Source organism: Physeter macrocephalus, chromosome 2 (assembly GCF_002837175.3).
Source record: "Physeter macrocephalus isolate SW-GA chromosome 2, ASM283717v5, whole genome shotgun sequence".
NCBI classification, from domain to species: Eukaryota; Metazoa; Chordata; class Mammalia; order Artiodactyla; family Physeteridae; genus Physeter; species Physeter macrocephalus.
The window spans coordinates 50,342,635-50,359,749 of NC_041215.1; the positions used below are offsets into that span (position 1 = coordinate 50,342,635).

Here is a 17,115-nt window from a genome sequence, read left to right on the forward strand (position 1 = left end):
GTGGGTTCATATTCTCACCTCCAAAAAATATTTACCCTGGATGTTCCCACTATCTTTTCAGCCTTTCAATTCTTTTAAGGTTAATTTTAAAAAGAAATATTTTATCCAGCATTTTTCATTGTTTGCAGTGGGAGAGTTGATCCAAATAGCATAGTTTCTCATTACAATCTACCTCACTTTCATTTAAATATGCATTTGGTTAATCAAGTTAGTGCTATTTATATAAGCCTTGGTGGGAAAAGACTTCATAAGAATATGTATTGAAATCCTACAATGAACAGCTTGCTCGTTAGGGCTACATATAAGGCATAGAGATATAATCAAGATATAGTCTTTGCTTTATCGCATCTCTGCCAAAAAATAGGATGAGATGAAATAAGAAACATAGGAGAGTGTTTTTTTTATTTTTATTTTTTTATTTTTTTATTTTTTTAACATTTAAAGGAGGGACAGCTCACATCTGTGAAAGATTTGAATTAGGCCTTGAAGGATGGTTATAATTTCAATATGTGGAGATTTGTGGGCAGGGAAAATTCCAGTGGAGTAAAAAAATATGAACAATGGCATGAAACTGAAAATGGGCAAGGTCTGTGTGCTAAAAAGAGAAATGAATTTTTTAGTTCGGTTGGAAAATAGGATAAAAGAAAAGGATTGAGAAGAATGCCATGGGCTGAGATTTGCTACCAGGGGCAACTCTTTAATAAGGTGTGTCAGTATTCTCCAGACATCTTCACCCTAGAATAATCTCTCATGGCTCTTCTTTTAACAACTACATACTGAACAGCAGTATGACCCAGGTGTTGCTTGTCTTAAAAAGACCGGTACTATCACAGGGAAAAGGCAAGAGAGGAGATGATTCTTCTAACTTCAACTCATTTAGTCCAAGAGCAGAAACTTTCGCCTCAAAAGCAGCTACAGTATTATTTGATTCATCTAGTGGCAGAGAAGTCCTAAAGAAACAAGAGTTGTCAGTTTGATTTATCCTCTGAGGCCTTGAATCATACCCCTTGCATTTTTCAGGTACACTTACCTATTTCAGTACCAGCATAGTATTTCAATTGGCTCCAGCAATTCACCTGCAACTTTCCTCCTGTGTATGGGCTGTACTTTATGTTTTTAGAGCACCTGCTTGATATGGAGTAGACCCTGGACTATAGCTATGGGATGTGGCAAATATGCACTCCTGGTTAAAAAAAACAAAATTGATGGATTGCCTCATGGGGAAGAAGCTGTGTAATTTAGAGAACCCATTCATTTATTTATTTTATGAACTATTAACAACTCCTAACAGGTGTCACACAATGTGTTGTTAAACCCTAGAGATATCCAGATGAATAATATATGATCCCTGCTATCAAGGTGCTTATAGTCCGGTAGGGGAAACAGAATCATATGTAGGTTTATTATAATAGAACATGACTAACATGATAAAGAAATATAAGAAAACATGCTGGGGAACCATAGGTCTAGCTACAGGTAGCTCTTTCCCAAGGAAATTGTTGTTGCAGGTAATGGTCAGCTTATGTATTTCTCCATTAGTTCATTCTGGAAATATCACTTAGGGTCCTTGATATTAAGCCACTATGCTAGGTATTAGGAAAGACACAACAATGAAACAAACTCAGATCTTTCACTTGAGGGTCTAGAAACAAATAGAAAGCATGCCCATAAATCAAGTAATTGTAGTGAAAAAGTAGACATTGATAGTTACTCCAAAATGGCATGAACAGAGACATGGGTTAGTTTCATGGTAACTAAGAGGAGAGAGATATGGCTCCCAGCTGGAAAGGATTCTAAATATATCTGTTAGAGGAAGTGACATTTGAGGAAGCTTTTGAAGGCTGAATAGGATTTCATTGCAGAAATGGGGGGAAAAGACACTTTACATGGAAAGAAGGGAGTAAGCAATGATAAAATGTGGGAAATTAATTCCTTAATTTATTTGTTTATTTTCCAGATATTATCAATCGCTTGCCTTGCTCCACATACTGTGCTAGTCATTGCTCTTAAAAATGTTTCTTGGTGGTTCCCTGAGTCCTAGGGTGTATATGCCCCAGTCCAGACTATTTTGTGTTTCTTCTGTAAGTTCTCTGGATGCACTGCCAGTGAGGGATTGCCTCAAAAAAAGTTGAGGAACAGTGTTGTAGGACAGTAAGCACTCTAACTTGGTTAGAAAGTCAGTGTGGAATCAGCTCATGAAAGACCTTGAACAGGACTGTGGGAAGAGATGATTTCTTTCTGTAGGCACTGTGGAGCCCTTTATAGTTTATGCTCAAATTAAGAGAGATTCAGAGTTTTCAGAGACAGTTTGGGGAGTTAAGATATATTTTTCCTACAGTTAAAAAAATGAAGATAGGACTTGTTAAATTATCTGAAAAACCTATTCTAAAAATATATGGAAATAGATGAGAGTGATAACGCCTGTGCTCTTATTGGCAAAGATAATAGCAAAACGGCTAAGTCTGTCATCATTATGGCCCAATGCATTTAGTAAATCACAGGGCATCTTCTTACTCAGAATATATATTAATATTCTCCTATGACCTGATCTTTTAGCAGCATGGTGATTGCTAAAGAAGTCCTAGTGCAAAGAAAGCAAGCAGGGTAATTAATCTAGGAAGAACTAAAAAATATGCTGTGCCCAAAACATGGGTGTATCAGCACATTAGTGAGCACCAGTAGCAACCTGGAGGTGTCTTCATGTGATTCCAGAATATATGTTCAGTGTGGTACCCTACTGAGATAAATGCATCATGCAAAGTCTATTTCTGATTAGGAAATTTCTTGTCTCCACATTCACCAAAAATCAGACCAAGTGGACCTTACTTCCTTTTATATTTATCTCATGCTACTCAGGAAACTTAGTGTCACTTTTGACATAAATTCAGAAGTATTATAAACATTTTAGGGACTATTTCTCCCCTCAAACTGTACAGTTCTAAAGCCAGTATGTTTGATACGGAGCCTACATGTTGATTGTGTATGTAACTGGGATTTTTGGGGCTACTTTTATGTTTTTTACTTTACATTGTACTAATACTTCTAATCAGAGGCAAACACTGGCAAATTTTACTTCTAATGACAGAAAACTCTTCCAAGGCATTTAATAAACTATTAACTTTTTTAGACCACTCATTCAGCCATAACCTTGAAAGCAAAAAAAGAGTAATAGAAAAGACTTCATTAAAATAATTTGTTTACTTTTTCTTAATCTTGTTTACTTCCAGTGCAAATAATGAGCACAAGCGTTAATTAAATAATGCAGTATATTTAATGTTCATTCACTGTAGCATGACTTTAATAAGAAAATGGACTTATTTATGGGAGAAAAATGATGTGATTTAGCAAAAAAAGATGAAAATAGTTTCAATCAGAAAGCTATTCATAAATTATTGAGTAATCTGTATAAAATGAATATGGAATGATTTTATCTTTGTAAAGTGAGTGTTCAAAAAGATCATAAAAATGGAGGCGCAAACAATAGATCTACCAACCTTAGCCTAACGAAGGCATTTTAAATTCTCACAATAATAGTGCTCTGGTGAAGTCAGCATGGTTAACATTGGGGCAGGTTATTAGTACAGCCATAGATAGCACTATCATACGGTCTCAACATACATTTAAAAATTAAAAGAAAAAGAAAAAAACAGTCCAAAAGCTGGAGGATGACAGGTGGAGATCAAAGAAAGAAAGGAAAAAAGGAAAAATGAATTCCAGTGTTTTATTAACACAAACTTTGTAAGGAAAAAAATGGAATCAAGTGATCGATATTAATATAAATGAAGCCATGTTCTCTGGTTATAATTTTCTCAAGATTTGGCCATTAACCACAATAAATTCTGTATCTTACATAATTTTTAATAACCACAAAAATTATGAAATTGATAGGATGCTTTATAAATGGGTAATAGCTTACTGTCCAATAAACCTCACCTTAGGCTCTTTCAGAAAACTATTTTAATTATGAAACTTGACTCTCTGTGGTTTATCATTTTGGTCAATGTAATACATCTGATTTAGAGCTTACATTTCTCTAAGATAAAACGGACTTTTACTCCACAGTGCATTTTTAAATTTACTGAATATATGTATTTATTCTTCCTTTAAAAGTCACTACTAAATTGAAATGCTCTGGGAAGCAGTATACCATATTAGGTAGAAATAGGGACTTCTAAGTCACACAACCTGGGTTAGGAATCCCAGGTTCACATTTTATTTGTTGCTACAATTCTTTGATGTCTCAGCTGCAGTATGGGGTTAATAAGAGTACCTACCTCATAGAGCTATCGTGAGATTGTGTGAGAAAATTGATGTAGCAAGCCTGACACACAGAAAATATAATAAATATTAGTTATATTTATTATTGGTATTATTATTACATGAAGCAATTGAGTCTAGTGGTTAAGAGAACAGACTTTGGAAGCAGAATTGGATTCAAATGCACAAACTCACTTAATGACAGTATACTTCAAAATCCTTGTCTTAGTTTTCTTAACAATAATATCAAGATTTTTCAGGTAAAGAAACACTACCTGCTGTCCAAATACAATTCAAAATGTCTTCAGAACCTCATTTCTTACTCATACCATAGGCCAAAACAGATATTCCTGGTCAGCTTTCTGCTACATTGTGCTTCTCCCATCTTTTGGTTCTGTCATCCCCTAGTGGCAGATGAAGGAAACGTTAAGAGAGCATAGGAAAATCTGCATGCTCTTTAAAAGCTGTGAGACCAGAGGTGTCTCACATTGTTCTTGTTCACATTCCAGTGATGAGAATGGGCAATGTGGCCACAGGATCGTGTAAAGGGGGATAGGAAAAAATGGAGCCTTTGGCTGGTGAGCTATTGGGTTGGCCAAAAAGTTCTTTTGGGTTTTCCTGTAACATCTTATGGAAAAACCAGAATGAACTTTCTGGCCAACCCAGTACTTTCCAGTGACAACTCTAGACTCCTGAAGAGAGAGCCCTGCACACATTTCGGTGGAGAGCTATGCCTCCCTGACACAGGAGAGTAACATCAATTGTCTCAGTCCTGATTCCCTAGAAAACAAAGCCCAAATTAAGCATCCATGCTTTATTTGGGAGGCATGATCCCAGGACACAGAGAGTGAAGTAAAAAGGAAGTGAGGCAGGAGATGATGCGAAATAGAAGAGGATGTGTTATCATGCTGGCTACTACTCTACAGTGAGCCTCAGAGACACAGAGAACCAACCACTGGGCAGGTGCACCACTTGACTTGCAAAAAAGCTGCAAATAAACTGGAGAAAGCATGAAGCAATCTGTAGGAGGAAGGGATGGAGGTAGGAGAAGGAATATATCGACCCTGTTTCTTCCCATTTCTTGCTTCCTTTTGGTTAAAATTTCTCACCCGGAGTATTTTCTCCCATATTATTTGGATCCTGGGCACACCCTTGGATGGCTATGCAGAGGGTCAGATCCTACACCCTGTAAAACAGTATTTTATCCAAATCTGGATGTGGTAGGGATCTAAAAGCCAGTCTGCACCTTGGCAACCAGGAGGGCCTTGCATTCCAAGAAGGTGTCTGGTCATCCACAGGAAGTGGGACCATATGGGCCCAAGCAGCACTGGTCATCTACAGGGACAACTGAGGCAGACTGAAAGAATGAGGGTCTAAGGAGGGAATCTGAGGAGGTGCCTGAGGCATCAAAAATGTGCCCAAATTGCTCACATTGCAGAATTAAATAGTTTTTATGTAGTGTAAATTTAAGGCAATATAAGCATGCAACAAACATAGATTAAAAAAGAAGCTATTATATTTATTCTAGCAAGATTTTGATTCAGGAATAAATGCAATAAATTCTTAAAAAGGGGAGAATACTTTCTCCTCAACAAACAAATAAACAAACAAACATAACATTCTAGTGCCCCAAATCACTAACAAGGCTTTGCTTTTCTGAAAATCTGGTTTGATTTGGTCTTGTAATATACAGAGAAATTTCACTGGAGAAACAATTTCAGTTATTATTAACACCATTTATATTCATATACATAAAACCCACATCTTACAATCAAAGTATCCTCTTCTATGTTGACAGCGGCCATACTTTAGACATTAATAAGATCAGGTATCCATTCAGCACTCTCTCCTAAATCATTTTGCCCAAATGAGAATTTATAAGTGAGTTTTATCCTCCTCCATGACTGATTTTCCAGAATCAAAACCAGTTATGTGATAAAACTTAATTCCTCTAAACAGATTTTGTGTTTCATGTTTCAGACTGATAAGGATAATCTGAGTCTATATTCTGGAATAGCAATTAATCCAAAATAAAAAATGGTAGCTAATAAACTGTTTCATAAAATCTGAGCCTTGACTTTTTTTCAACCACATCTAGTAATAAGGGTATGACAATGAGTGGCCCAGTGATTTGTTGCCCACACACATGGCCAGTCTTCATCATGGAAAATGCCATCAAGCAAAAGAGCATCTGGCCTTTGATATTTTCTTAATATACATTAAAAGCCCCCAAATATCCCATAAAGAAAAATGGGAAACTTAATCCCAAAGGTTTAATCTAAGTCAGAGAAACATATATTATGGAGAAGAATACCCTGTCAGCTATTATTGAGAAATGGTAAAGATGGACTAAGAGAATAACAAAAATCAGAAGTGGGCAAGACCTAAGATCAATTTTTAATGACTTCACATTTCTCCAACAGAGGCTTTTATGTTTTATTGTCCAGAAGCAGTAACTTTTAAATAATTCTATTTAAATATTTTAAAATCAGTCATTTATATTTTAAGTTTACCCAGAATAAATATAGGTATACTCTTAGGTTTAAGTTTATATTTAGTCAATTTTTAAAAGTACATTTTTATAATGATGTACAATGTGATACATTGGCATCATGTAGTTCAGCAGACTTTTTCATGTGTTTTATAGCTGTAGAATCAGAAATACGTTTTCTATTAAAGGATTCTTTAATTTCAGACGGAATAAAATCTTGACTGTCTTCCAAATAAATTCTACAACTTTTCTGAACTACTTATTCCAATATTTAACAACACTTAAACACTGATAATTTTCCCTTCTAAAAAAGCCTAGTCCCTAAAGTTGTTCTTCAAGCCTAGGTCTTTCTGCTTTAACTTTGTAAAAATAAACAATTGATTAGGATCATTTTTATATAGTCCTTCATTTATTTATCTTAGTTTTCTTCTCTTGAGGCTAATATTTTTATTTGCTTGACTTTTACCAAAATCACTTTAGCTTTTTCTGGCATACTTTTAAATTCACCCCAAATCTCTATTATTTGCTTCAATTTTGCCATAAGATCAGTTCCTATTAAAGGTCAGTATAAATGGGAATGTAGTGATTTTTATGTCCTAAATATTTCTCATTTTGTAAAGTATAATTTGAGCTGTATTTTTAATTTTATTTATTAATTCATTGGAATGAATCTGAAAATTTTCTATTGCAATTTTCCATCCAGTTCATAAATTCATTCAAAGGTTAACAAACTTCTGTTGAGTGCTTACTTTTGGCCACTTTGCTAAATTTGGGGAAAATAAAAACTGATAAGACAAACCCAGCTTGTTCTCTGATTGTATAGCTTGGGGAAAGAGACACATCAAAAAGTAGTTGCAATGTGTGAATAACAAAACAAATTGTAAAAACAAAAAAATGTTTTTCAGAGTAGGGGAAATGGTAAGAAGGAAGGAGTGACTGTGCCTGCAGAGGTGAAGGAGAGCCTCGTGGAAATTATTTTGGAGTTACATCATGAAAATGAGCAGGATTGGGGCAGATGGCAGGCAAAGAGAGTGGATGAAGAGAGAAATAACTGTGTTCCAGATGAAAAGGGTACATGCATACTCAGATCCCCAAAATATAGAGTTGTGAAAGCATGTTGCATTTTGGAAACTGCCTTGAATTCAGCACTGCTGGCGTATAGAAAAAAGGAGGGATGAATGGAACTGAGAAGGTGGTTGGGGGATGATGAAAAGAAGCCTGTATACTCTACTAAGGGATTTGTACATTATCTTGTAGATAACAAGTTTTCTAGGAGAAATATTGTGAGATTTGTATTTTAGGAAAAAAATACAAAATGTGGAGAATGAATTGAAATGGTTTTTACTGAGTTCAGAGGAAACGGGAAGGAGAGAAATTCAGATGAGAGAAAATAAGAACTTAAAAGAGACTGTGGTCTTTTTCTGGAATTTGTGCTTTGTACCTTTTGGTTGTGGCTATTGATGGAAAGAGGAGAACTAAGAAAGTGAAGAGAGTGAAGGAGATAAAGAAATGATTAGCCAAGACAAGCAATAGAAAAAAGGGGACAAGTCTGAGAAGAAGACAGTGATTTCAAGGAGATGTCTGTGCTACATCCTAATGATAGTTAGAAAATAGAGTTTTGGCACATAAGAGGGAGCTGGGGACCAGAGGAACCATGGGGAGTTAACATAAATAAGTGATGGATCAGGCCACAGGCAAAATCAAAACTCACAAGAAGCATGTAAGCTATGAGAAATAACGAAAGCCTAGAACCATAAACCAGGGATTACTAACATTTAAGAAGTTGGATGAGGAAGAGAAGTCAGTGAGAAAAAAAAAAAAACAGAAAAGGAAAAGTATAAAAGGGGAAAGAAGAATTTGGAGAGAAAGTGTCTCCTTAGCTGAAGGACAGAGGGTTTTAATAAGGGCTAGCAGAATCTCATAGTACTACAGAGTTCAACCAGAATGTTGATGGGAGAGAAAGCATCAGACTGTTTCTGTTGACCTTAATGGTTAAGACGAATTAGATTAGCCAAGGAAGGGGATAAAAGACTGCAGTGGGTTGAGAAGAGAATAGAACAGGAGCAGAGAATGTGACTGCAGGGAACTCTGAAGAATCCTGGTAATCATGAAAGGAAATAGGTGAGATTGAGAAAACTTGAAGTTGTGGCATTGGTGCTTGCTTTCTTCTATTTTTTTATTTTTTTATGATCACTTGAGTGTGATTATAGTCTAAAGGATATAATCTACTTGAGGGAAAATAAGGAATGAGATTGGATAGAATTAGGAACTATAGAGGAAAAACCTTGGGCTGAAGAAGGAGCATCTCTTACTCAGGCAAAACAAGTCATGCCTTGTGAGTTCATGCAGTATATGGCACTGATAGGCCAGATAATTTTGATGCTCATAGATGACACTGTCATGCCCAGACATGAGAGTTCATTGGACAGGTGGACCAGAGTCACAGACCCAGGTCCAGAATTTTGGGAAACAGATGCAAAAGTGGGAAATGATGACACTTACAAGGAAGAAATAGAAAGTGTTAATTCTTATTTTGGGACCTGAAAAAGGCATTATGTGACCTAGCAGGAGGAAAGGATAGGTATGGAGGGGAGGCAGTATATTGTGATAAGGACTTGGGACTTGGAGTCAGATAAAAATGAATTCGCATCTCAGCTGAGGTCCTTATTAAGTGCATGAGCTTATGTAAGGCACTTAACCACTCCCTGCTTGAGTTTTCTTCACATGTCAGTTAAAGGCAATGGTATTAACTTCACAAGTTTGTTGTAAGGAATAAATGAGAAGTTGATATAAAGCTTTCAGAGGGCAAGACATATAGAAATTTATTAAAGTTTCTGTTTGTTCATTTGCATTACACAGACTAACTATGAAAGAGGGAAGAATGGCGAATGATCTAGCACCAGGGCTCTATGATCTCTCTGAACTATGAGTAAGCCATTTGGTGGGCTTGAAAAAGGTAAAGCTTTGGGAGAGAGGTACCATGAGGAAGAGTAGAAACTGACTAGGAGCGCATAAAAAGTTTGCAAAGTGTTCATGACTTTGGTCTTGGTAATGATTTCATGGATACGTTGTGTCCTTATCATAGTAATAATAGTGTTGCTAAGTAGAGTCAAAAGCCCAGCTGAAGTAGGTGGCCATTATTTGTAATCTTACTACATTGAGTAGTCAAGTTATTTCTCTAGAATTGAGGAATATGAGGAAGATTGTAGAAGAAGAAAAAGTGGATGAGAGAGTGGAGTGGATCATCGAATGAGGGAGGGAGGGAGAGAGAAAGAAAGAGAGAGAGAGAGAGAGAGAGAGAGAGAGAGAGGGAGAGAGAGAGAGGCTGAATTGACTGCCGAATCAGAGGCACAGGTCTGGACATGAAAGGAAGTGAAATCAAGGGCTTGAGAGGCTGGGACAACACACAAAAGGTCTGCAGATTTCAATAACCTCGAAAATCAAACATAAGAAGGTGGGAGTAAAGCAGATTCAGAAAATGGGATTTGTTTGGCGGAAAAGCACAATGAAGATTGCTAATGTGGAGAGGAGGTAAAGCAGTGAGCTCATGAAGAATGTAAGAGATGGGTCAAGGTCACATGAATGAGTACTGGGAGGTGACTAAGTGTAATGGGCAGTGTTCGAACTGAGATAAACCCAAGCCAGGTGCCAAAGCCATCGGATTTAGCATATGATGCTGGTGAGGACAGCTAGAAGCTGGCAGAGCTAGATGGTAAGCACACTGGCAAAGCTTAGATTGCTTTTTATCCATAAGTCTCCTCTAGCTCTCTCTATATATATAGAGAGAGTCTATAGATAATTATACAGAGTCTGAGGCTAGGATGCGATTCTTAAAGGAAGAGTCAAGATATAGGCCAACACAGTAGCTAACACTGGCACTTAGTATATATACAGTAAGTGTTTATTGCATGATTCTGTGAAATCCTATGTTCAGTCCACCTATGAGTCCATTAAACTGTTTACATTTTGCCAAGTCACAAAGCAAAGACTGTTTAACCATTAGACCAAATACAAATCTTGCTTGTTTTAAAATTGGGAATTTTAAGATGCCCAAACCTTCCTTCCAAAGCACAAATGCTAGTTGCATTTTGGTATTTTCCTTCATGCACAAATTTAGCAAATATTCGTTGAACACCAACTATGCACCAGGCACTGTTCCATACATTGGAAAAATAGTGGAGGAAAAGGCAAACAAGGTCCCAGCTCAGGGAGTTAAATTCCAGTGGGAGAAAAACACAGTCAGCATATAAAACTATATATATATATAAATTTCGGTTAGGAGGAAGGCTGTGGTAAAATGAAAATAAATAGGTAGAGAGTAATCAGAGTCCTGGAATGCCATGATTTTATATAAGACAGTCAGAGAGAAGACCTCTGACAAGGTGACATTCAGCTGAGACATGATGGAGAAGAAGGAGTCAGCCATGTGAAGATTGGGAGGTATTCCAGGTAAACAGGTGGTGTAAAGGCCCAATGGGAAGATCAAGTTCAACAGAGAAGGACAGAAACAAGATCAATATGTCTGTACTAGTCGAGTAAGAAAAGCATATCTTTTCCCAAAATGTTTCATGTTTTAGCATGAATATGATCATAGTGTATATTCAATTTTTAAGGACTATATAGTGGTTAAAAACAGACTCTGGAGGGGCACTGCTAGCATTTAAATCCTGGCACCTCCTTTTCTACCTACGTTACCTTGGGAAAGCTTACCTAACCATTCTGGCATATTTTCTTACCTGTAACATGGTAATAATAATAATACCTACTGGGCTTCCGTGGTAGCACAGTGGTTAACAATCCACCTGCCAATGCAGGGGACATGGGTTCGAGCCCTCGTCCAGGAAGATCCCACATGCAGCGGAGCAACTAATCCCGTGTGCCACAACTACTGAGCCTGCGCTCTAGATCCTGTGAGCCACAATTACTGAGCCCACATGCCACAACTACTGAAGCCCATGCCCCTAGAGCCCGTGCTCCACAACAAGAGAAGCCACTGCCATGAGAAGTCCACACACTGCAACAAAGAGTAGCCCCTGCTCGCCACAACTAGAGAAAGCCCACACACAGCAACAAAGACCCAACGCAGCCAAAAATAAATAAATAAAATAAATAAATTTATTTAAAAAAATAATAATACCTACTTCATACAGGTATTATAGGAATTAAAAGAAATGATAGCCGTAAAACACATAGAGAAGTGTTTGGTCCATAAAAAGTGCTTCTTATATAAAATCATATTCCATCTTTTTTTTCCTGACTGCATTATGTGGGAGAGATAATCTTTTTTGTTATATATATTTATGGGTTCTGAGTGTCCCATAATTCAATTAACTGTAGAAGCAGGTTTTTCTTAATTTTTCTATGTCATACATCACTCAACAATGAACATTATTATTGTGCCTTGAGATTTTCCACAGCCGTGATGACCTGGGTGGCAGATTATGGGAAAACAGTAAAAATATTTCACTATCTGAAGCATCCATAAGAGTCATGCTTATCTTGATTAGTTTTTCCTGAGATTACTACCAAATAACAAAGGAAAGCTATGCTATCAATTGCCATCTTGCCAGTCGAATTTATCCTGAAGGAAAGTTATGCTTGGCCTGTATAATGTTTCCAAAAAAATTTTTATTGAGTTGCCAAAAAAAAAAAAATCTCACAATTTACTGTTAAAAAACCCCATATTTCTGGCTTCTTCTGAAAAATAATTTATTTCTTTTAAACCGATAGAACATATTGGCTATGAGGCAACAATTGTGATCAGATTTCTTATAAAATTTTTGCCATTTTTCCATAATTTTATGCTTTAACCTAAAGTTCATACTGTTAAACACATTGTCTAAAAATATTATAAGCTTTTTACACTAAAATTTTAAAGTATTCTATTGAAAATGGCTTGAGGAAACTGAATTTATCTATAGGAAAACCTAGAGTAGCTCAGAACATATGAAAATAGTTGGAGTCTTTGAAACGTGGCTTAACTTTCTTTAATAGTAAAAAATCTCCCAAACAGGTAAGTTTTTGTTTAATGTTTGGAGTTTTGCAAATTTAAAGTTATGTAAGTGTGATTCACTTGAATTAAATAAAAATATGAAGAGACAAATGCAGAGGATATTCCCATTAACTGATTATTATGAATTACTGAAGGAAAAACAGCTTTTCACTAACATACACATTGTATTGTGTTAAAGGAGGCACACGACATAATCTATTTGAGCTAAATAAAATTTACTAAATACAAATACACATTATACTTATGTGTATAGTCTTAAAGTCTGAAAAATGAATTTCTAAAAGGCATACAGTTGGCACTTAATATTTATTAAATTCGTTTTTTCTTTTTTTCAGCTTTATTGAGATATAATTGACAATATTGTGTAAGTCTAAGGCATGGAATGTGGTGATTTGATGTACAGATATACTGTGAAATGATTACCACACTAAGGTTAGTTAGTAACATTCATCACCTCACATAGTTACCTTTTTGTGTGTGTGGTTCTAACATTTAAGATCTACTCTCTTAGCAATTTTCAAGTATACAGTAAAGTGTTAACTATAGTCAACGATGCTGTATATTCGATCCCCAGAATTTATTCATCTTAAAACTGAAAGTCTGTACCCTTTGACAAATATCTTCCAATTACCCCAGTGCCTGGTAACCACCCTGTTTCTATGAGTTAGACTTTTAGATTCCACATAAAAGTGAAATCATGCAGAATTTGTCTCCTGTCTAACTTACATGTGTATGTGTGTGTGTATATATATATATATATGTATATACACACACACATAATATAAAACATTATATTATATAAAACATTTTCTTTATCCATTCATCCATTGATGGATTGATGGACACAGGTCATTTCCATGTTTTGGCTATTGTAAATAATGCTGCAATGAACATGACGGTGAGGATATCTATTTGAAACTGGAAAAAAGATAAGAAAGGCTTTATACCATAAATATATAGCTGCTAAGTCAATAAAGCTTTATTTTTTCTGACATGCATCTCCAGTGTTGTATGCTTTTTATTCTTATTGCATTTTCGTTTGCAGAAAACTGGGCACAAACCAGAAAGTGTGGATTTGTGTGGGGCATATATTGAATGGGCCAAAGAAAAATCAAGCAGAAAGAATGTCTTTCAGGTAAGAATGCTACATAGATTCAAATTATTCCTATTTCTTCTAAATCTGAGCTCTCTTGGGTAATCAAAACAAGACTACCTTGTTATGATGTTTTCATGTGCATGAACTACTTGTGTGGAGGTCATTCTGAAAAACCTGGCTTCTCTTCCTTGTTGAATTTTGGTTGTTTTGTTGTTTTTCCCTGGTGACTGCTTGCTATCTAAACACAAAATATATGTTGTGTGGTGATTAATTATATACCCGAAAGTCATTGAATTTTGCAGTGTATTTGATAGCTGTTTGTGGTTCAAACCTAGAATGCTTGGCTGAAATAGATTTAATGTAGGACTTTCAGACGTAAACAAAGTAAGATTTGCTAATTATGATAAACTATTTGCATTCATTGCCATTACTGCTTTCCAGTCATAAATTATATTTACCAGTATAACTTGGGGGATGGAGAGAGCTGAACAGTTATAAAAATTGGATTTTTCATATTGTATAATTTAATTTTTTGGAAAAAAATAACTGTGATTAATAATTTCAATCATGTTCCTTTGAATGGAAAGCACCAGATGAAATCCTTGAAAGAAAGGAAATGGGAAAACTTAATATTTCACATATGATGTTACTGAAATCCCTTTGGCAATTAATAACTTCAGATTATGGAAGTTGATCTTTTTCTATATTTACATGACATTTATTTTACTTTTATATCTCCAAAGTAACCAATAACTTTATAGGTATATTTTAGAATTTATATCATTTAGTAGGAACTAGATTATCATAATTATTGTATCAAATGTCTTCTGAGACCATTTTAGCCCTTGAAGAAAAGTCAATTCTGTTATTAAATGTATCACTAAAATTAATGTATTGGGTCTTATAGAAGTATAGGTAGGTGACATTTCTTATCTGAACTCTCACTGGGAAGAAAAAACTGATTTTCAGTTTGTTTTTGCATTTTCCAAATGCTAAATGAGGTCTACCCAAATAATTTGGACTTATGTTAATTAAAAAAACAAAACAAAACAAAAAAACACTTTTAACATATTATGGAATAACTTATCTTTCTGATTATAGTTGAATTCTATTTAGGTATTCATTTTTATATGGTAGAATTTTTTTTGTTTTTGTTTTTCTTTTTAACCAAAAATGAGGAATAAAGAAAGAAAGGAAGGAAAGAAGAAAAACAAAAAAAGAAGTAAAGAAAACTAAACATACTTGCCAAGAAATCAAAGGACTAAAGCCAAAAGTGATTAGAAGGTGAACTTACAGAATCAAGAAGTAAAATTAAATTTTGTTTTAAAGTGAGGAATTGTAGATCAGTGATATACTCTGTCTCCCAATTTCTTGCTTTTTTTTTTTTTTGATTCTGCTATAAATAAGAAAATTTAGGGGCTATAATCCTAGCCTCTTTGACAACCTAGATAATCAGTATGGCTAGTTCTGAACATGATAGGGTGAGCTAAGTGGTTTAGTTTTATTATGTATTGTGAGTTTAGCATCCTAATCATCAATGTTATAAAATAAAGACATTAAAAAAAAAACAAAACTAAACTAAAGACATTAAAATTTGACACTGACATAATTCTTGAATAGTAGAAACCCTCGGAGTTGAACTAAGGAAGACTTTTTTCAGTTCCTTCTGTTAACCTTATGCAGAGTTAAGTTAGATCACAAATGAGGATGATAATCAAATATGTATGATGTGTACAGGGCTGCAAATATGGAAGAAAATATTTAAGTATAATTTTACATAGCTGTGAATGTAATATGCATAGATGTATGTTTAAACCACTACATTGATAATATGTATCATCCTAACCTTTTCGGGGTGTGACTACCTCTGTTATAATATTTTACTCATTTTTCTTATTTCTGAATGTAGGTACTTCCAAAGATATTAAAACTATTCTCATTTTTGGTAGCTTTTCAGAGGTGAAAATCTTGCCAGTTAGCTTTGTTTGTAAGATACCGGAGCAGTTCATGGGACTTCAGTTTTCTTACATCCAGTTTATCTTTTTTTGTCTTGTACCCTTTAGTTTAGAGAAACAAGAGGTGATGATAAGGATGTTGCAAATAATAAAACTAAAGAAAGATTCAGGTTTCATTTCCTGCTTCATTCTTTTTAGGGTGAATCATGGTTTTCTTGTCATGCTGAAATCTTTTCATCATCTAAACGTGAACTTAGGTAAAATTGACTAATACATATCCATAGTGAAAGTAAGCATTTCGAGAGGAACAATATAGATAGCTTTTATAGTTCTATTAACAAAAAAGCATCGGGAAGGATTTGTCAGAGAGCTAGCTCTAGATGACTTGCATCAATATTTGATTAGGTACATTAGCTGGAATAACTCTCAAATGATCAGAATAAACATGATTATATCTCAAAAACATGGTATTAAGGCATTGTTGGGTATCTGAGTGTGTGTGTTCAAGGGTTTCATTACCTACAGGATAATGAAGTATTTCTTCCTCAGTGAAAAAGACCATCACAGTTTTAGCCGATGTGCTACATCAGAAATAGCTTTAGAATACCAAGTTTGAATTAGGCATGGTGTTCAATCTCAGTCTATGAATTATAGATTACAGATAGCAAATGACTATTGAGATTTTTGGTTCAAGAAAAATCAAGGAAAAGCAAACTTAGAAATAATTTAAAATTTTGAAATCTGTCTTTAAAAAGTTGATGGATTAGCAGTTATATGCCACATAATTACAATGTCTCTAGAGAAGCTGAAGTTAAAATGAAGAGGAAAACAAGCAAATATGTGACTGAGATATGCTTGAAAGACTCAGAAGCAAACATTTGTGACACAAAAAAATGGAAGGATTTCATTTGTTTCCTTTGTATATGTCATTTGGACATTTGAGTTCATTTTCTTTTTGCATTAAAAGTCAAATTTTCTTTATAGTCAAAGTCTTATTAAACTCTTGATGTAGATTCAATCTTATTTGATTGGTACGTAGTAACATAACTGTGACAGCATTAATTAATTAGGTTTTGTATTCAACTGTTCTCAGTAATTCAGAATGATGCTCACAGGCTGAGTTCAAGAACATCTGCCTATTTTAGAGCAGTTTTTGACATAAGTAGCTTTAATAATAAATAATATATTAAAGATATTTAGCAACTTCTATAATATATATATGTAAAGTAGACATAGACAAGTCATAGTATGTGTTTAAAGTATAAATGTACATACATGTATGCATATATGATGTACGTGTCAA

The 17,115-nt window shown here is 34.9% G+C and overlaps 1 protein-coding gene across 1 annotated transcript in view; it reads left to right on the forward strand.

Moving 5' to 3' along the window:
- ARHGAP15 (Rho GTPase activating protein 15) overlaps positions 1-17,115 on the forward strand; it is a 590,590-nt gene that overhangs the window by 79,957 nt on the left and 493,518 nt on the right. Inside the window, exon 5 of the mRNA XM_007121694.3 lies at positions 13,807-13,896. Within this exon, the coding sequence (XP_007121756.1) occupies positions 13,807-13,896 (90 nt within the window). The remainder of the gene's footprint in view (positions 1-13,806; positions 13,897-17,115) is intronic.